A 22,054-nucleotide genomic window follows, 5' to 3' on the forward strand; every position below is an offset into this window, starting at 1 on the left:
GAAATGCAGCTGAGATAGGAACTGGCTACCTGCTACTCACAGTGTGGTCTCCGGATCACTTGGAGGGTTTGTTAGGAATTTAGAAACTCAACATCCCTTGTCCCCAAGACTCAGCAAAGCAGAATCTACATCTTGCTCTGATGATTTCTTTGATTTGATGATTCAAACTTGAGAAGCAAAAAAAAAAAAAAAAAAAAAAAAAACTTGAGAAGCAGAGCTCTAACTTCCCGTTCAGTTTTGAATAGGAATGTGTATTGCATATACTTCAGCCTGACAGGGAGGTCTTCATCCCTGCCCACCAAAATGATGAAAACACATTTACCAAGAGATGTCTATGGTTGACTTCCCCAGCTCTGGGGATGGGCCTGAAAAAAGGAAAAAAAGCAGTCTTTATTTGGGGATGCTATTTATACACCTTGCCTCCCAGTGAGTGCATCACAGTTGATGTAGCCCCAAGGCTTCATTGTCCACACCCATTAGAAATATAGATTAATAGTTTTCATTTGGCCAGAGAGAGCTGCCTATTAACCCTAATTAACCTGGGCTAGTTAAAGGCACCAGCCTAGAATGCCTTAGTCCCGATGGCCCATGAGATGGAATCTAAGAGCCACATAGATCAACAGAGGCTGCTCTGTAGAAATTATAAAGCCCACTGAGGCACCTCCACCTACCTCTAGGGGAGAGGGGTAGGTAACTGCTGTAAGCCAGGCCCCAAAGAGAAAGAAGGCAAAGCAGCAGGGTGGCGGGCTGCTGGGCTTCTCTTACAAGCCAGGCTCACGTATTCATCACAAGACCAGGTTTTTATTTCCTTGGGGAGTTCACCATCTCTTAATCACAAAAGCAATAAGGATTTCCAATATGTTCCTGTGCCGTGCCTAATCAGTTGTTCCAGCTGCCAGTCATCAGCCATGACTGGAAGTTCACTTAAAAGCCCTCTTCCAGCTTTGAACACAGCACTGACCCCCAAGGTGACACAGGCAATGAAGGCCGCCCTGTGGGCCGCCTGCGTGTGCTGCTTGATTTGATCACAACAGTTTTGTTAATATTGTCCTGTTTTCTGGAGGGATCCGTTCTCTTCCTTATGCTTTGATCCATAGGCCGCATTGTATGCCCCCTTGGTTGAGTTGGGAAAATCATTTTGAGTGTGCATGGAAGGAAATTTTTCCTTTTGTGAATGACCTCACAATTTCATTCTAACATGGAGATTTTCTTCCTAAGGTTAGAAATCATTTGGCAAAGTTTGAGTATTAGTCAGTAAGCATGTTTTGTAGTGGGTAAGTCTGTGAGAAGTCAGCAGGTTTTCAGGCTCAAAGCACCTGCCTCACCTGCCTAGTACCAAGGAAGTGCTGGAATATTGTGTTTTATTGAACAAATGCATAAATAAATTTGAAAGATTCTTGGGCTATGGCAATTAAGATTGCTTCTGGATGTGCAGTGTGATAAAATCAGATATTCCTAGAAGTTGTGTAAACTGAAAAGACATTTTCTGTGCCATAATGACAATTTCTGAGAAATACAGGTCTTTGGTAGAGGCTTGGGACAATCCTATTGAAGCCATAGCTATCTGACTCCAGAGAGTTGTTCATTTTATTAGAAGGGTATGTGAGATGGGAATTGGATGACTATTAGAAAGTGTCTCAATATTTTCTCCAAATTTCTTGGCATTATTAAGTCACAGGTGTGATCTACAACCAGCAATCCTGTCCTGAATTCTGTATGCCAAGTGATCTGTATAGGCATTGAATTATAAGCTTTTACAACTAGGTTGTTTCTCACCAGAAACAAGATTTTCCTATACTTCTCGTACCATTTAATATGAAAAGAAGGAGGTCATGTGCTTTGTTTTAGCATCAGGGTGATTTTTTATTAAATCCTCCATAAGAAGTTGTTCAGCATACTTCCAAACTCAGAAACTTTACATTGAACTCTGAAGCCTTATGTTTCTTATTCTTATGAGGCCCCTATCAGAAGAACACTTCCTATTTCGGTGTCATGAATCTGCTCTAGCAGTAAAGGGCCTGGGCACATCTGGACCTCAGCACAGTTGGAAGACAGGTTCTTGAGCCTTTAGCCCTGTACCAGACCCTTATATATATTGCCTCCCACCCTCTCCACCACTTACCTCTCCTGGCCATTGCTGTGGCAGCCAGCTAAACAGGCATAGCTTGAGGGTCCCTCGCATCAACTGCACCACATGCCCCTGTTTTCTGCCCCAAGTTTTCTCCAGTGCTCCACTCTGGGACATATGCATACCTGGAAGTATGGAAATTAACACTTCCCTGGGGCAACCCTTGACCAATGGGAATAGGAGTTGGTAGGTAAAAGTTCCTTTCTGTCCATGTCCTACACACTGAGCCCCACAATGGAGTCCATTGGCATTTAGAGTGGGTTTGTCTTTGCTCATTCAACAAACACAATGTTGTTGGAGATACCAGGCACCAAGGATGTCTTGTTCCCTAGTATACCCCAAGACCTAGCTCCTTGTCTGCTACGTGGGAGGTACTCCTTAAGTGTTTGCGGAATAATTGTCTGCTCAGAGCATAATGAGGTAGAGGACATTATGAGCAAAAGCACAGTAGTATAAATGGCCATGAATTGTTTGAGATGTAGTCAGATGTCTTGTTTGGCCAAAGCTTAGGGGGTATTGTGGAGCCATAAATAAAATAGTGTATTAAAGTGCTTTGAAGTTCAATGCTCTATACTATTATTAAGTCTTGGTATTTTTGTAGAATTGATGTAAACAAGTTTTTTTCCCCTGGCTGGGTTGCAACCTCCTCAATGACAGAGATTCACAAATGTAGAGTGGCTAATGTGTAGTAGATACTTAATAAATATTGAATTAAAAATAATGGTGGATGATGGATGGATGGATGGATGGATAATGAATGGTTGGTCCTGACTGTTAAATAAGATGAAGAACAGACCTTCAACCAATTCTGACTTTGAGTGAGTGACAGGCTATGAACAATACTAAAATTTCCAGCCTACTTCATTGTGCTAATACCAAATGTAGCAAAGTAGTTAATAGAGACCACTGGGAAATACCACATTTTCTGTGGTACCACAGAGTAGAGCATAGAGTATGCACCACAAGTTCCCTGTTGCCCACTGGGTTGTAAACAGCAAGGGCAATGCTTCCCTTGTGATAAACACAAAGACATACTACAGAAATACCTCCAGAGGAAAAATAAGTGATGGGTGTATTCAGCAACTACAACAACAACAAGCTAACATTTGTACACTAAATTGGGGCAGGGGGAGTTAGCCGCATTTTCCCAGTGTCTCTGTGACCTCTTATTATTCCATTAGTTTCTGGAATAGTATATAAAACACCAAGCTCCATGCTGACAAACACCAGTGTTAAAACTATTGCCACAGTTGATCCAAATAGCCTTTTCCCCTGAGTAAAATTATTATTTGGAATACAAGCAGAATTGTGGTTCCCTGAGCTAGCAGAGCATAAATGAGGGTAGTGATTCATAAGGTGACTCTAGTGAGTTTGCAAATGTGCAACTTTTATAGAGGCTGACGCACACAACAGAGGCTTTGCCTTGCCTTTTGAGCTGGTAAGCACTTTCTGGCCTCACTACCTCTTCAGGATGCTGAGGGCTCTGGAGGATGCAGACTTCTGAGGACAAGCCTTAACCTGACAGAATGCTGATTTACCAGAAATAAACCCTTCAAATCAGATCACACCCCTGTCAGTAGCTTTTTGAGCGGGAAGATGGTAATTCTGCCTCTTCACATGTTCCTTTAAGTACTTGAACTCTTGTTCCATTGGATTAGGATTTGGGGGCTGGGTCATCCGGGGTCTTAATTCTATCCTGGAAAGGTTGGAGGAAAGAGGTACTGGTCTAAAAATACTACTCCCTGAACTTTTAAACTTTCAACTCTTTTTGATAATGTGTCTTCTCTTTCTTAATCCCAAACCTGATTTCTTTTATTTTAAAAAAATCCATTTATTCTTTGATATCAGCAGTCTAAGTTCCAAAAGAGCAGATATGGGTATAGAGCTGAGCATGGATAGCGTTGTACAGAGAAGGAAGTTCAGAGAGTCCATGTAATGATGCCAGTGTGATTGCGCATAATGAGGTGTCTGCAGAGTGGGTCCCAGACACTGAGATCCTCTCTGATAGACTCTGAAAGTGACAAGCCCCAAGTTTTTCTGCGACATAGTACCAATTAGCTGATTTAAATGGGCACATATTCAAGTTTGAGGTCACATACAATTCTCAAAGGCAAGACTGCCCCAACAAATGGAGCTCTAAACTCATAATCTGTATCACAATAGGCAACAGTGGGGGAAGACCCCCCCCACATGCTGTGATTGAGACCCCCATTTTCCTATTTTGTGGTCTTGGGAGAGCACTTCTTTTTTATTTTGATGAAGACCAAGTTTATTCATCACACTATCCAGGAAATGTGTGGGGTCAGTTAGACTCTAAAGTTAAAAAGTGAAAAGGATATAGGATCTTGCGCTGATGCTGGGATCAGCAGAGCTCCATTCTCATTACATTGATTGAGCATTGGCAGAGCCACCCAACTGACTCCCTGTGGCTCCCTGCAGCGGGGTGGGGGGGGGGTGTTACTGACAGTCTTGTGCCATTCCTTGTCAGCTGACCAAATATTCTGTTACCTGACTTTCATCCTCTGTGACTAAAAAGCATGCACACAGAAACCTTTGAATAGATGCAAACAGTATAAGATTGATTAATTATACAGTGGCCAGACAGGGAACTGGCAGGGCAGGGCAGCTCTTAGGAGACAGACCGTGAACACCAGCCTTGAGCGAGTGAATGTGAGCTCCTGAGATGGCGGTTAGGCATATTAGCCAAGGAACCTGTTCCACCACAAACACAAAAGCTGTGTATATCCAAGAAGGGGAGAACCATTCCCTGAAAGCCACCCAGAGAAAAACAAACAAGCCCCTAAAATATGCTTCCTGTCAGCCTTCAATATTTAAAAAATGTGTGCTTCCTTTGGGGTGAGTCTCATGCTTCTTTTCCCTTGATTTCAGCTCCCATTTTCTCCAGCAATCATTCAAGCCGAAGTGGAACAGCTGCTGGGGCCGGGCCACCCCCACATCCTGTCAGTCACCCTTCTCCAGGACATAATGTACAGGGGAGCCCCCACAACCCCTCCTCCCAGTTACCTCCACTCACAGCTGTGGACGCAGGAGCTGAGAGGTAAGGCCATCTGTCTCTCTCTCGTAATAGGTGTCGTCGCCAAACTTTTCTCCACGGAGAAGAGCTTTGACAGTTGCTGAATTTTATTAATAATCCGTTGGTGGGTTGAGTTACCCAAAGGTGACATTTTAAAAGTAGCATACACAAAGCACAGAGACCAAATATCTCATTATCTGTTATATTTTTCCATTAGAAAACAGTATTGGCAAAGCTGCTAAAGTGTCAGGTGCTGGAAAGCTGCATCAGGATGTCCCTGTCTTTTCCACTTTTCCATAGTTTATTTTAGGGACTCAATTTTAAGGTAATATATGCATAGGCTGAGGTGTTTTCCAGATGTAAGATGGTACCCCAGTTAGATAGTAGTGTAAGCGTGTGTGTTAGCATTAATTACTTTGGTAAAATACCTGAGATAATGAACCTATAAGGAGGAAAGGTTTGTTTGGGCTCCTGGGTTCAGAGGTTTGAGTTCATGGTTACATGGCCATGTTTCTTTGGTCTGTGGCAGCACATTTCATCATAGTGGAAGAACATGGCGGAGGAGGCCTGTTCCCCTCATTGCAACCAAGACCAAAGAGAGATGGGAAGGAATGGACGTCTCAATATCCCCTGCAAGGGCATGCCCCCGTAACCTAGCTTCCTTCCACTAGGCCCCACCTTTTAAAGGTTCCATTACCTCCCAGTAGTGCCACAGGCTGGTGGCCTATTCTTCAACACATGCCCAATGGGGAACATTCAAGATCCAAAGTGCAGGAGCTTAGGAGCAGAGCATAAAAAGCCATAGACCAGAAGGGAGCTGGCTGTTCACTGGAAACTTTACATTGATGTAACTCGAATAAAGTTTTCTGGGGGAGAATCTATAAACAACTCTTACCTTCATGATATTCTTACTTCTGAATTATCTACTGGCTCCAGAGATTTTGATGAACCCTTCTCATATTTCTGCTCCTGTGTGCTTTTGAATATCACAAACCAAAAGAAGAATCTGCATAGTAAGTAAAGTGATCTAGGCATTGAGGGAAAGCCAAGGCTCTTCCAGATGAATAAATGCAAAATAGCATCCCTGACAATAAGAAGAACATGTACAAGATGTGAGGTAGGAGAGGAGGCACATCAGGGAGGTCTCGGATAGTGGGCCTCTATGGTGCACATGGCTGATGGAGGCACATCATGATAACGGTGGACCGGCTCTTGTGGGACCATATTTTGAATGCTATGATGAGGAATTTCCCCTCTTATCCTACTGTAAGCAAAGACCCATTATGGGCTTTTTATTGGAAAGAAACACAATTGTATTGACCTCATGGGGACAAGATAATGGAGTAATTGAAGTTGGGATTTCCCCAAAATCCTCGCCAATACTTATTGTTGTTTGTCTTCATAATAGCTACCATTCTGACTGGAGTGAGATGATATCTTAGAGTAGTTTTGATTTGCATTTCTCTGATTGCTAGAGATGATGAGCATTTTTTCTTGTATTTGTTGATTGATTGTATATCCTCTTCTGAGAAGTTTCTGTTCAGGTCCTTGGCCCATTTTTTATTGGATTATTTGTTTTTTCTGTGGTTAGCTTTTTGAGTTCTTTATGTACCCTAGAGATTAGTGTTCTATCTGATGTGTGAGGGGTAAAAAATTGCTCCCAAGATGTAGGCTCTCTGTTCACCTCACAGATTGTTTCTTTTGCTGAGAAGAAACCTTTTAATTTGATCCCATCCCATTTATTGATTCTTTATTTTAATTCTTGCACTATAGGAGTTTTATTAAGGAAGTTGGGGCCTAATCCCACATGATGAAGATTAGGCCTTTCTTTTTCTTCTATTAGACGCAGAGTCTCTGGTTTAATTTCTAGGTCCTTGATCCATTTTGAGTTAAGTTTTGTGCATGGTGGGAGATAGGGGTTTAATTTCATTTTGTTGCAAATGGATTTCCAGTTTTCCCAGCACCATTTGTTAAAGATGCTATCTTTTCTCCAGTGCATGTTTTTGGCACATTTGTCTAATATAAAATAATTGTAATTTTGTGGGTTAGTCTCTGTGTCCTCTCTTCTGTACCATTGGTCTACCAGCCTATTTTGGTGCCAATACCATGCTGTTTTTGTTACTATTACTCTGAGCTTTTTGAGACCTCGTTTGCAACTTACAGGGAATTAGAATTAAATGAACCAAAGAAGGTAACACGCCTAGCATGTTATATGGTATGAAGCAGGCATGCAGTAGCTTAGCTGTGGATACTCGGGTAGATGGGACCTCGGCATTACTGAGGGATTCGGGTAGGGAAGCCAGAAGATGCTGTTAAGTGATCCACAGTGGTTGATAATATAAATAATCATGGAATAGAAGATGGAGAAAAGGGATGGGATAGTATTCTGTGTGGGTTGGTGGACGTTTGTACTTTGGTGGCTTTCCTTGCTGCCCTACTCTTCTGCAGGATGTGTGTCCTGACCCAGTACCAACCCAACTGAATGTGAGCAATTGTGAGTGTGGCAGGTTATCTCTTCCAATCAGGTTTGGTGAAGAGGATGACATGTAACAGCCCTGAATTATTCACTGTGTTTTTATTAGTGACCCGGATAAAAACACGAAGAGGAAATGTGCTTACCTTCCGTTTGGGGTTTATATATCTTTGCCTCTGTTTGCCTGGGAAATCTCCCAGTAAAAACTCTAGCAGTTTTCTTAACGGAAATAGGTTTATCACACTTTGGGATTTTTAGTGGGTTGCTGGCATCTTTTCCTGCTTTGTGGGCATTGATTCATCATTTACTTAGCTTTAGCTTGTTAATAAAATGGGCTGAGTCACTGTCAGAAGTCAGGAAAGGTCTACTACATCTACCCATCTAGCATCAGGTTCTTTGATCTTCACCATCATAAAATAAAAAATAAATAAAATAAATGCGAGTTCTCTCAACTTGATGAGGTTCCATTTTTATTTTGAAATATTATCTGAATGACACATCATTTCAGTGATTTTAGCAGTACTGTACCACATCACCCAATGTTGATTTAAACTTATGGGAAGTGTTGTTTTACTATGTCATGTCCAGCACACTAGTGGTACTTTGTAACCGTGGCTTCCCATGAGAGGAACTCTGCAATATTTGAACATGTTAATTAATTGGGTTTCACAGTTTGTCTGTTAGATCATACCAAAAATATTGATGGAAGTCTCTTTTTGAAATGGAGAAATGTTAGATGCTCTACCAGTGAGCTGGGTTTGTGTCACTCATCTTAAATAAGAGAATACTAGCCACTTCCCTGCCTTCTGAAGTCCACAAATATGTGCTCTGCAGTAGTGACAGAGACTTGTGAACCAACCACAGATTGCCTGCCTAGACACTAAGGGTTAAAGGTGGCAGCCATTTTTTATTGAATGGCTTTTTAATTCTGTTCTTCACTTCCAGTCAAGTCAGCTTTGCTTACTACTTCTGACTTAGTTTGCTTGTTTTACACCTTAATTGAGGCTTTATTTCTGAAGACTTTCCTTCATTCCTGTCCTTGTCTATTTACTACCCTTCCTTTGAATCTCAGCTTAGTTCTCAACATTAGAAGCCTCCCTGCCTCTCATAGCCCACAGAAACAGGTCTGCCTGTTGAATTACTTAGTTCATAATATCTGTACTGTGGATTTACCATTTATCAGATGTTACCTTGCTATCTGGGTTATTTGCTTTTGGTGGGCAGGAACCTTAAGTGTCCTCATAACCTCCAGAGTGCCTTTATCTGAGTTATGCAATGGTATATCCTGAGGAATATTTAACAAGGGAAAAAGACCATTGAGAGGAATACATAGGAAACAGGAAGTCCTTGTCAATTGCCATTGTCCAGGTGGGAGGTTCCTAAAAAGGAATGGTCTTCTTGATTTATTGTTTGGATGGGCAATGGCCTTGATTCTTAAAAGTTCCCATCATCTTATGTAAACTCCATACATTGATACACTGCCTAGTTGCTCTAATACATACATTCAGGCGCACACACATGCACATTGCTAAGGATCCTTTATCACCTTCCACTACTGGGGTTCACTTCAGTGCTTTCATGTGGTCTTGAATACCGGAAGCCTGATACTCTGCATTCTCTGCTGCTTGCTACTTTGCTGTTCTTCCCTCTCCAGGATTTCCTGAGCAATCAAAGGCATTGGTGTGTTCACTCATTCATCTCTTTTCAGTCTCTTTCTTTCTCTCCACATATTCTCCTAGTATATAAAATAATTTTAAGAATCATATAAAATACTAAAGGTTATCATGCTCTATTTCGGCATTAGGAGCTCATTTGTTCATTGAGTCTTTCACTTAGCTGGTATTCCAGCAATATGCTGGAAATTGATGATAGAGTGGTGAACAGGACTAATAAAAGCCCTGCCCTCTTGGAGCATTGATGGCAGACCACTTAGGCAGGATAATTTGGAGCATTAAGAAAAGATGATATAGGGGGCTGTGAAAGTACACAGAAATCACATGTCATCCAAATGTTGAGAAGGGAGAAACAGAGGAAGAAAGGTCTCCCTGAAACTGGACAGTCTGTGGGCAAGAGAGGTGTATCAACACAGGTTGTGTGCAACAGTTAAGAGGGAAGAGCACAAACAAGTGCGGCACTGAGTGTGCGACCAAGAAAGGAAGGAACCTCATCAGCCACATTCAGGAGTGCGGGCTTTATCTTGAGCACAAGAATTTCTGTATTGGACCAATAAAGAATGTGGAAACTCTGGCAAACATGCCAAATGTGCCTGTTGTCCACCCACAAAAATTTCAGAATGCATTCTGTGCCAGCCAGAAGAAATGACAAGGAATAGGAAAAACTGGTTCATTCGGCAATCTGTCAGCCAGAGGCTATCCTATCCTTTGTGCCTCTTGGACTGGTGAAGTAGCACTATGGGTTTTACATTTTTCTTTTCCGTTCAATTTGAAGAGAGAGTTTTGTCTTTTGTAATTCCAAGTGTGTGTTTTATATGGTCATGACCTATCAGGACTTTGAAGAGTCACTGAGTATTAAAAGAAAAAAAATACTGCTTTTTAAAATAGCCTTCATGGTAGAAGCAAAATGACAGACATTTGGAAATTGGAGCTGTAGCATCAGCGAGAACTTGGCCTCACTTGTCTCTATGATATTAGAGAAGAGCTGACTATGACTCAGAGTCAGCCACATGGCTGTGTGTGTAGTAGCATTTTACTCAGTGAGCATTAAACAAAGGCTCCTTGATGTATATCACAGAAACATAATTCACTTCTAGGGCAACAAATAGACACAGATAATAAAGTTCATCAATATTGATCGTTGGAATAGTTGGGAAAATCCATAGTCATAACACAAATATGAGCCATAAACAGCCTTTATTTTCCACCTGACTCCTCATTACCCAATGGTAGAGTCTGTCGCTGTGGAGCTCACCTTGTATCATGAGAACCCGTCTTTCTCTTTGGGCTATAGTACTTTCTGTTCAGAAGTCAGACTGTTATCTTTGTTTAATACCTATGAGGGGATCAGTTTCTTTCTAGAAAGGTGACTTCCACAGTCAGTATTAAGAAGTGGGGCCCCAAACCCACCTCTCCCAATACACAGTTGCACATAGTTACACCTTTTCCCTCTACACCCTTCTTGAGAACCGCTGAATGTACTAAGAGTTATTCCTAATGTCAGTGGTGTGAGTGATACTGAGGCAGACAATTCCTAGCCTTGAAAATAGAAATTGAAGAGCTATCTTCAGTTTACTGTTAAAAAACAAAAAAGCAGGGGCTGGGGCTATAGCTCAGTTGGTAGAGTGCTTGTCTCACATGCACAAGGCCCTGAATTCAATCCCCAGCCCCCTGTCCCCTCCAAAAAAAAGTCTGGGAGTCAACTTCGATCCTTCCTTTTCCCAAACAATCACATCTGATTAATTGTAGGTTCCTAAACTACATTTCAAGTCAAATCAATGCCATTCCTCCACCCAAGTTCAAGCCACCATCCCCTCCCATCTCAAGTAAAATAGTTTTCTAATGTGTGTCTCCACATCTCATCTTGTCTGTCCACAATCTTCCACTCTGATGCCACCAACATACAGGGCCTTTGTTCTATACCACAAGAACTTTTCTTTACAATATAAGTTAAATCATCTCTTTCCTGACCAGATCCCTCCCCATCATACTTGGAATAAAATCCAAAGTCTTGTTTGTAGCATACGTGGACCTCTGTGGTTTGAACTCAACCAAATTTGCCTACCATTACTACCCTCTTAGTTCACACCAGCCTTCTTAGTGTTCCTAGGAAACACTGACTTATCTCACCTCCAGGCCTTGCTGTTCCTGAAACCTGAAAGGCTCTTTCACCAGAACTTCATGACTTGTGTTTTCACTTCTGGTGTTGGTTCAAGTGTTGCCTTTCAGAGAGGCTTTTCTGGACTATTCTCTAAAACTTTCCTTCTCTAACTTCACTCTGTTCTTTAGCTTTGCTCTATGTTTTTCTTCATTAACATTTCACCCCCTGAAATTGCATTTTTTTATTTTTTTACTGACTTGATTTTATTCCACTACACAGGAAGCTCCCAGAAGATAGACACTAGTTTGACAACCACCTGTTTGTAACCCTCAGTGCTTCTAAAGGGATCTAAGGAATTCTATGGAATGAATGGATGTGGATAATAGGGAGGACTACCCCTATGATTCCTTATTATTCTGGAAAAGGAATCATAACCCTGAGCACATGATTATCACTCCTCCATCTGTTCATTCTCCTTCAGATCACTTCCTGGGAAAGCAGAAGCATTGCTGTGAACCTGCATGCCCAATTTACCAAGTAAAAGGCTAGATTGGTGGTACCAATATATTTTTTGCATCAGATCGTTTTACATGTAATCATATTTTGAAAAAAAACATTGGTTCTTCAGTGTATTTGTATTTGATGTATTGATTCTAGCTTAATTATAATCACACATCAAAAAAAACAGCTAATTAGGATGTTTATAAAAGGAGCTATTTTGTAAGTGCCAGAGAAGTCAACCTCTGAAAAGCCAAATCACCCATCTTTATTTTGTTCCCACATTCCAAAAACTGTACCTCATGTAAGCTCAAGACAATGTTTTTTTAGTCCCCTTAGATTTTTGGTCAGGAAAGTGAGTCATGACGGTAAGAAGGAAGGATTGAGGTAAAATGGAATTCCTTTTCTTGCAACCTCTACAGTAATGCATTAGCATGAAACAACCATGGTATGTGGTAGTGTCACTAAGCCATAGTATTATTCAAGCATATCAGTGTGTGTTTCTTTTCTCCAGCAAGTCATATGGAGCTAAGTGAAAGCCCAACAGCCATTCTCACTCAAATCAAGACATCACATATTCCAAAATGCCTTCTCTCTGACGTAAAATAGGCTATTCTAAGAAAAAACACTACTTTTTTAACAGTATGATCTAGAAATCATGGTCTTTTTTCAGGGACGTTCAGGAGACTTAGTTGCTAATAGATTATCTCTTTGTAACTGAAGGACTATCTATTTATTAGTGGTGAGGAGACTGTCAAGTGAGCAGAAACTAAGAGGTACAGTTGTTTGAATAAATCTTTTTTGCTTCTTTTTCTGAGAAAAAAATCTTTTATTGCTTTCTATTTAGTTTTAAGATTAAAAAAAAAGTTAACTGATTTAGTCATTTTTCTCTTCAGAGTAAATGATTAGGACCATTCTCTTGAAAAGATGTTCACCTCTCAGAATCACAAACTGTGGTCTCTGGACAAACATGATGATGTCAAAGGGGACATTTGCACCAACTGAGCAAATGTTTCATGTGCTTGGACACAAATTGGTACCAAGTCTGAAGCCAGTCTATGTCACTATCAAGCTGGGAACTGGCAGAGCATAATCTATAGTAACTCCTCAGTAGCAGTTGTTTTAGTCAGCTTTTTTTCATTGCTGTGACTAAAGGACCCAACCAGAACAATGGTAGATGAGGAAGAGTTTGTTTGGGGGCTCATGGTTTCAGAGTCTCAGTCCATAGCTCCATTCTTTAGGACTCAAGATGAGGCTGAACATAGAGCGGATGAGTGTGGTGGAGGGAAGCAGTTCACATGATGATCAGAAAGCAGACAAATAGATCTCCAGTTGCCAAATATAATTGTGTACCCTAAAGCCACTCCCCAATGACCATCCTCCTCCAGCCATACCCTACTCACCTTCAATAACCACTCAATTAATCCCATCAGGTGATTGATTCACTCATTCATTCCATTAAAGCTCTCATAACCCAATTATTTCTCTTCTAAATCTTCTTACATTGTCTCATACATGAGCTTATGAGGGACACCTCACATCCAAACTATAATATTCTGCCCCTGGCCCTCAAAAGCTCACAATCATCTAATAATGCATAATACTGTTAGTTTATTAACGAGAGTCCTCCTAGTCTCAACAGTTTCGAGATTGCTCAAAATGCAATGAACATTTATTAAATACTTATTTTCCCAGGTTACTGAATAAGGTTCTGGAGACACAAGATGGTAGTAAACATCCAGGGATTTATACTCTTTCCATCTGTGAGAGTCAAGAACCCTTCTCTGATTGTGGAGTCTTTTAATATATGCTGTTTCCTCTAGTTCATTTCTCCAGTCAAATGTTGAGTCTTGTCTTCAGGACAGGTGCAGAAAATTTCCTTTGTTGTTGCTACAATAGTAACTTGACATCTGACAATGAAAAAATGAACACATGTAAACAGTACATGTCATTGCTGCCAAGGCACTACCCAGTTAGTTTCTCTTAAAATTTACAGATTATATTGACTTTTGAAGACTTATTTGGCAGTGACTTCCAAAGACACCTAACCATACTTGGCAGAAGTACTGTGCTTGAAGTTGGTTCTTAGAGTTCTTCTGGTGTCTTCAAGAGACCTGTGTTTGCTTTTTGAAAACACAAAAAGGCATGGTTTAGTCCATTTTTGTATACCTATGCCTCCTGTTCTCATGTTTAGCCAGAAATAACACTTAGATTTTTCTCAGTTCTCATCTGGCATTCCCATTACACTCTTTTATGAATGTTTATCTCTCATCCAATGCATTCTGTTGCAAAACAGATTGAACGTTATGTCTGACACCATCCTGAACAAGAGAAAGAGTCTTCCATTTGCCACAGGGCCATGAATTACTCCCCTTGATTTGGCCAACTTACAGTGGCCCAAGTGATGATATCATTGCAGAACTTTTTTTTTAATAGCAGAATTTATTTTATATCAAATGTCTAAGACCTCTCTGGATAAACTTTCTTCTGGTTGGTGGTTTTTGAAAAACAAAAATCTGGCAGAACCCAACTTTTCTTTTCTCTCTCCCCATCACATCGGATCTGAAACAAACAGTGGAATCACAGCCAGTTCTGTAGTCAAGATACTCCAGAAAACTTCAGCTCTCGTTCCTACATAATACTCTAATGTTCTCCTCTCCTTCCTTTTCATTGCCACAGGGGATTGGGGGGTGAGGGGAATAGCAATATCCTGGGTCCTAATAAAGCATTTACTAGGGAAAAAAAATACTTCTGTGCCTTGGGCATTAATGACTTTGTTTTCCTGACATACAGATTGCTTCCTATGCCCAAATGGGGTAACTTTCCTCCAAAGCACTCTGTCCTTTCATTTCAACACTCACTCACTCATTGTGATTAATACTGGAGTCTCCTTTAAAAACTCTTGATGATCATCTTGATGATCACCTGCAGCCACCTTTACAGTCCTTTTTTAATCCTGCTCAGTGGAGGCTCAGGTGATCATTTGTGAGTCTTGGTTTTATCTAATCTGATGAATTATATGAAGCCTCTCATAAGGAGACAGAAACACTAAGCTATTCCAGAGGACAGATTCGGCTCTTTGCCTGTTTCGGGACTGAGTCCTCAGATGGACATACAGCTCTTGGCCAGCTTTGGTCTTGCCCAGATGGACAGTGTTGCAATTACCCACACTTCCCAGCGGCCGTTTCTTCATTACTAAAAGCTGGTCTTGATTGTCTCTGAAGCCGAATTCAATTTGCAGTTCCCCCAGTAACGTGCTGTGATTCATTTGGGGACAAATCTGGATTGAACTGAGTCCAAGTGTCTCTTTTGTGAGACAGAAGGGAAGTATAAGTAGATACTATAGTCACCCAGATGAGTCAGCCAGGAATTCATGAAGTGATTTATAAATCGTTATAAAGACCACTAAAGTCTACTAAAATGGAGCGCTGTCTGGCTGTACAAAGTGGGGTATTATCATTAGGGGGTTTTTTTAGATGTTAAATCAGATGTGAAATCCTTAAAACTGTGCTTTTCTTTTTAAGTTTTGAAAAGGATTCTTTTCCCCCCTCTGCAGTAGGCCAACTGCTAAAGCCATTTTTCATTGATTAGTTTTCACAGATGAATTTTAAAACCACCACAGATGATACCCTGCAATTCTTTGGGGAAATAAAAAAATCCCTCCCCAAATTCATCGTAGACCAGTTTGTATCCATTATTTCTACTCTCTGGCAGCAAATCAATAATATTTTTGTGTGTGAATACAAAGAAACAAGCTGTTCTAATGCATTTCCCTTCTTTGGGAGGTCTATAGCCCTGGTGGCATAGAGAAGTGGGGAAAAGCTATCCCAAACTCAGGCCAACCAACATTTAATCTCATTGATCATGTAAACATATAAGCTCCTTCTTTTCAAAGGGATAACCCCCACAGAAGTGTTAAAACATATTCCCGCATTGCTGGCTAGAGCTGCTTGTGGGTACAGCACAGATGAAGAAGACATTATTCAGGACATGTACCTGGCTTGCACTGCAATCTGTTAGTAAATTTTGTTTAAAGAAATAAACTTATAAATTGACATAGAAATATTTTGAACTTTCAGGTAGGGAAAAAGCCTGACCTAAAAGGAGTTACCTGGTTAGCAAGAACAAAGGGATATGCCTAGCTTGTGCATGAAAGACCCCAGTTCAGGACTCAACAAGTTCACCAAAGCAAACTGGCAGCACTTGCATTGACAGATTTGTTTTAAAAGGAAGTAGGTTGCTGTTATACCTTTCTACCAGCCCATAATAAGATTTAAAATACCAGATGCCTTGGGAGTCCTATTCCAGTGTTCTCTCACCCCACCCCTCTGGCTTGCTTTGCATTCCACTGGAAAGGTCTTTCTTACCTTCCTGGGGTAAAGTGGTATTTGGAGAACTAGCTTTGCGACTTTGGGCAACTCACTTCACTTCTCTGGATCTCTTTTATTTTTATGCATAAAAGTCTGTACTCCAGTTCCCTTCCAGCTAGAGTGTTCCATGACTGTGTTTGTCAGCTCTGTACACATCATCAAAAAATCTAGTACCAAGAAGTTAGACCCTTGCCTGAGAACCAGACTCCCTGTGCGCCTCAAATTACAAAATTAGAAAGAAGAGCAAAGGTTTTACATTCTTGGTGCCTTGGTTCCTGCGTCTGAATAGTCCTGAGAGAAAAAGAGTCCTAAGAATTTTTTATTTTAAGAACTCTGTAAATGTTCTAATACAGTGCTGAACCACTGTCAAGCACTGCACAGGTTAATATCAGGGATCCCCTAAATGTGCACTCAATGTAGATCAGTTGTTCCATAAGCTTGTATTTGATCACCCAAAAGTTGTCAGAGACATTCATTGTCTTATGTACTGTGATATCCCTGACTTCCCAATTCCAAGTCTTCATAATCCACCCTACCCTTTAACTCACATTATTTATTTTCTTTATTACACTCATTTCCTCAAGTCCAATACATAGTTAACTTACTTAAATGTGTTCATTGCTCTGTCACTAAAATATAAGTGCCACAATGGTGGGCATATGTGTTCTTGGTTGCTATAACCTTAGTGCCAAGAGCCATGCTCAGTACATATCTCTTGAATGAATCAATAAATATTCTCTCACACTTTACGATCCCCAGTGAGAGTAGGGATGTCTTTATATTTACACTTGAAACTGAGGCTAGAAGGAGTAAAGGGATTTACTCAAGATTGCCTAGCTAGTGACAGAGCCACGATCCAAGCCAGGTGGGCCTGACTTCTGGGCCCTTCTGTCATTGGCACTTCTTCTGCATGTGAACCTTAGTGGTATATTCATCTCAGCTGGGACTTACTGTTCTGTAAAATAGTCTGGAATTAAGCTCTGAATTTCAAGGAAGGATAACCACTTTGATTGTGGCCCCACCCCACTGCAAAATTGGGGAGCTGGATAGCAGAGGGGGGCACAGGGAAAGCAGGGGAGCAAGGCATAGTAGGGAGCATAGCCAAGTAATTCTCCAAAGCATTCAGCCATTTTTTGAGATGCACAGATAAAAATATTTGTAGAAACCTTTCAAATACTTCTACCCAAGAGTTTTTTTTTTAAGAGCATTTCAAACCTGCTTCCCTACCATCACCAACCCCCCCATTCCCTGCCCCACCACCGCCACCCGCCTTTCTTCTTGGCAAACTATTGCTCATGGTAAGGTTATAAACTCCCCCACCAAGTGAGTGGAAATGGTTGAGTCAGTTCTCTGGTTTGCTTTTGTGTGATCTGTTTCTGGTAAGCAGTGATGTTTTCCTCTAGTCTGTTGTGCCTCTGTACACAGCAATCATGTATTTTAGGGACCTGTAAAAGCCTCAAGAAGAGAATAATAAACTCTGTGGAAGGAAATCTTCGAAATGTCCACTGCAGATCCACAGCTGGTGAACAGGGCTGGACCTAGAAATTATTTCAGAAGGCCTTTCTCCTGCTCTTGGGCACTCTGTCTCTCAGAATGAATTAGAGTGATGTCACCTTTGCCTGATGTCATTGGGGAAGGAGATATTCCATAGAGGAAAAACTGGAAATAATTCAGTCGATCCTTGTATTAAATTTTTAAATTTATTTTGGCATCAAAGATTAATTCAACCTTATTTTCATTAAAAAAACAAGCCCTCCCTCAACTATTTTGAAGGAGACTATTCAGAGCATAAGAATTTGGGTATGTGTTGAAGATAACAAGGTTGGAAAGTCGGTACAGACACTTAGAAAATGGGGTTCTGAGGCCCGCCTCCTTGAACCACAGTGACAAAAGTTACCATTTAGTGAGCTTCTGCATGTTTGTTGTTTGCTTTTACATTAAATGGCCTAAAACTACCCAGTGTCTTAAGTTCTTTTGGCTTTTGAAGCCACTTTTCTGACAGCTCTCTTGCTAAGAGTTGTCAGTGATCCTTTTTAGATGCTCCCAGGGGTCTCTCCTCTAGCAGTAGGACTGTGTTTCACCTCTTTCTTATTCTATCTCCTACCTCACATTTTAATTTACTGTTTCTGCTTTAACATGAGCAAGTAAACAAGTAACCACGTTTATGAAAATTAAATTAATAGGTCATGAGAGTTTCAGTAAAATACCACATAGCGTTTTAGGCATTAACAAAATTGATTTTATCTGCTGTGCTTCAAGTCTGTCCTACTCATATGCACTCTCTTTTGATGCTGGACTTATTAGTGAGGAAGTCACATTCATACTTCCTGGTTCCTAACAATTGTCTGAAAAACAGTGATCACTTCTTGTCACACTTCATTTCTCTGTAGATGTAGAAGTTAAAATTTGTGTACTTAATTTTTTTCCAAACCAAAGCCTCTTTTATGTGTACATTTATTTCACCGAGAATACCTTATGTTAAAATTTCATTAATACATTATGTGGGGCTACACTATATCTTGAAATTATGTTAACTTTGTATCATATAATCTCATTTGTTTGAAAAACAGGAAAATCCAGTCTGAATTGCAAAAGGCAACGTGTAGAATCAGTGGAAGACATAATATTTTATTTCCCAGTTGTCTGCGATAGCAGTGTTAAAACCTTATTGTGTACCTAACCACATTTTCCCCTGTACTCAGTGTTCTCATTTGGTTGAGTAACATTTGGTCAATAAGACATAATGGCCAGTTTTGGGAACCTATATGAATGAATAGGTAAGAATAATTTGTAATAAGTATGTAATTATATAAAATCATAAACACACATATATATATAATCTATATGTAAATATGGAATATACATTGTAAATGATTCCTAAAATGTTGAGATGGATTCTATTCTTTTGGTTGGCTAAGTATTTCTGCTTTTTAGAGATACTAATCCTAATTTACCCTTTGTCTATAGAATTCCCCAAATCCTGAAAGTATAATATTTTATAGATTTTTATATTGTGAGAATCTTTGCCTCCTTTCTCTTCTTTGTCCATATTTTCTACTCTGTTAAACAAACCCATGTTTGTGAGTCAGTCTTATTGTGCTATGGGTGTGGGGGGTTGTGAAACAAAACTGTTCTCCTGCATCAGACAGATGATGGCAGGTCGTGTTTCCCAAAGGCTGCTGACGTGCCTGTCCACACGTCTGTCTGCCCCATCAGTCCTCAACATGAAGAAGGTAGCAGAAGAAAAGGCAAAAAAAAAAAAAAAAAAAAAATTAAAAACCCTCTGTGCCTTGCTGCTTTAATTCTCAAATGAGGAAATAGAACTAGAAAGCTAATCAGAGGCTCTTTCTCCCTTCCCCCCCCCCAAAAAAAAAAATTGAGACATCAAAGATGTGACATAGGTTGATAGTGACATAGGTTGTCTTGCAATTCAAATCATCTCCCTCTCCATCCCTGGGGACCTTGAAGGACCAGGAGATTCCAGGATTGAGTAGTAATGTAGACTCCCTCTGCCCCTAAAGTCTTGATTCCACAGTCTGTCCTTCCTCTCCCACAACTGCAGATTGACGTGTGAACACACTCAGGACTTGTTCCCCCAAAAAATAGCCTCCATATAAGAAATCCAGGCCTGTGCGGTTTGCTGGATGTTCTCAGGCAGTGTCAGAATTGGTTTGCTGTCTTTTTTCTCTCGGGACCGTTCCACACATCTTTTCAGGGTAATTCCAATTAAGATGACATGCCTAGAAAAATTGATATTTACACAGCACAGGATACTCAGTGACTATTCTCTTTTGGCAGAGTGAAAACTTAAATGATGGATTAGCAGGCTTCCCACCTCAGCTGGTTTACTTGAGCCTCCCCTGACTCCTTTGTTCCCAAGGTTAATGAGTCCACATCTCTGCTTTTGGTTTCTACATCGCTCTCTTTAACATAGACTCATCACATCTCTCCGGGGAAAGGCAAAAAGAACCTGGCATTTTGTCCCATGCTTTCTTACTGCTGCAGTACAAATGTCTTATTAGATATTCTGGTTCAGAAGGTTCAAGTTACTTTATATACTTGTTCATCTCCCTTTTTTATCATCTATGGCACTACACAAAAGCCCAAACCAAGTGGATTTATTTGTTCCTGTGATATAAACAGATGGTGACTTATATGTGTTAGTGAAAAAACAAAGCCTGTACAAAAAAGAGATGATTAAAAGTTTTCAGCTTAGTGGACTTTTTTTTTTTAATTTTTTGGAGATAGAGACTAAACAACTCATTGCTAGTATAGTTTTTCCCAAAATAATTTTTCTGCTGTATTTCACTGCATTAGCAGACTCTCTCCTTTCTTCCTCATGCTTGTGCCAGTCCCCTACCAAACTGGCAAGTTGATCATTTCAGTTTTCTATGGACATTGCCCAACTTTAACATTACTTTCACAAGTGTACCTTCCCTTCAATGTTAGGAAAAAGTACACTGTCATTTTAAACCTAGTGAGTCAGATCTTGCCAATTGTCCCTTAAAATTGAAAGATCAATCTGTACTCATCCATTTTTTTTAAATCCCTGCTTATGTGAAGACTTTACCTCATTTAAACACCATTGCAACTCCTCCCCAAAGCCAACAGTCTTGTGATTGGCACACGTTACTACAAAAGATGTCTTATATGGTATTTCTGCTACAACCTCAGGAATGTTTTTTTGCCAAGCACAGAACTCATGTATACCTCTTGAGTTCTGGGTTTCAAATCATACTTGACCTTTGAGGTTTAAGTTAATTTATTTTTGGCAAAAGAAAATGTATTGTTTAAAGAGAATAGGATTAGAGAGGATCATAATAAGGACTTGTAACACTTCTTGGACCTCAGATATGTCTTACAAAACAAAATGTTTATGAGCTAAGTGTAAATGATTCAGAAACATAAGGATCAAATTTCCCCCAAAGATCCCTAAAATGCAAGAGGACTTAAAAATTAGCAGAAAGAGGGCCTGGCAAAAGATGTGCTTTGCATTTCCCCAAACCCAGGGTATTTGAAATGCAGCTTAAGAAGCTTGACAAACCTAAACTGTGACTAGGTTTTTCTTTGTTGGTATATTTTATTCCCTCAATATCTCAATTAAGAGCTCAGTGGCTAAAGGGGAGAGAGAAAAGTCCTGAAGGTTGGTTTAAAGGGCTGGTTGTTACACTTGTGCAGGGCCAGAGCTGGGGTCAGACTTGGCTTTGGCAGGTTTGTCTGCCTTTGCTATTTTGTGTCCTTCATGTTGCCCTTTATAATTGTTTTCTCAGGTTTGTACCTTCTGCTCCATCTCCTCACCACATCAGCCCCCGGAGAGTTCCGGCTCCTTCCTCAATACTGCAGAGAACACAGCCTCCCCACACCCAGCAACCATCAGGTTCACACCTGAAGTCCTATCAGCCAGAGACGAACTCTTCTTTTCAACCAAATGGTATCCACGTCCATGGTAAGCGGGAGCAGAAATCCCCTGAGTACTGAAAAGTGCTGTTGTGCTCTTGCTTTTAATCAAGTGTCTTAGTTACCAGTTACGGGTTTCAGATATTGTTATAATCAGACTTAAGCTTTTAGAATTTTCCTCTAAAATTTCACACTTAATAGGCGTGAAATCTTACATTATTTTCCTGGCTTCGACTCTAAGATGACATAACTTATGACACCCTACACTGGTCAGCCCAGGGCAAACTGGAAGAGGACGCTGTTGCCTGGACCCAGTGCTCAAGCACAGACCCAGGCAACTGCGTCCTGTTCCTAAATAATAAACAGCCCATGTGAAAGAA

The 22,054-nt window shown here is 40.5% G+C and overlaps 1 protein-coding gene across 13 annotated transcripts in view; it reads left to right on the forward strand.

Moving 5' to 3' along the window:
• The window catches only part of GLIS3 (GLIS family zinc finger 3), a 441,268-nt gene that overhangs the window by 391,370 nt on the left and 27,844 nt on the right, over nt 1-22,054 (forward strand). For all 13 annotated transcript variants that reach the window (XM_081281071.1, XM_081281074.1, XM_081281076.1 and 10 more), the window contains 2 exons: nt 5,018-5,186; nt 21,548-21,723. In XM_081281071.1, coding sequence (XP_081137197.1) covers nt 5,018-5,186; nt 21,548-21,723 — 345 coding nt within the window. The remainder of the gene's footprint in view (nt 1-5,017; nt 5,187-21,547; nt 21,724-22,054) is intronic.

This window comes from Spermophilus citellus (genome assembly GCF_964194105.1).
Source record: "Spermophilus citellus genome assembly, chromosome: 2".
Classification (NCBI taxonomy): Eukaryota; Metazoa; Chordata; class Mammalia; order Rodentia; family Sciuridae; genus Spermophilus; species Spermophilus citellus.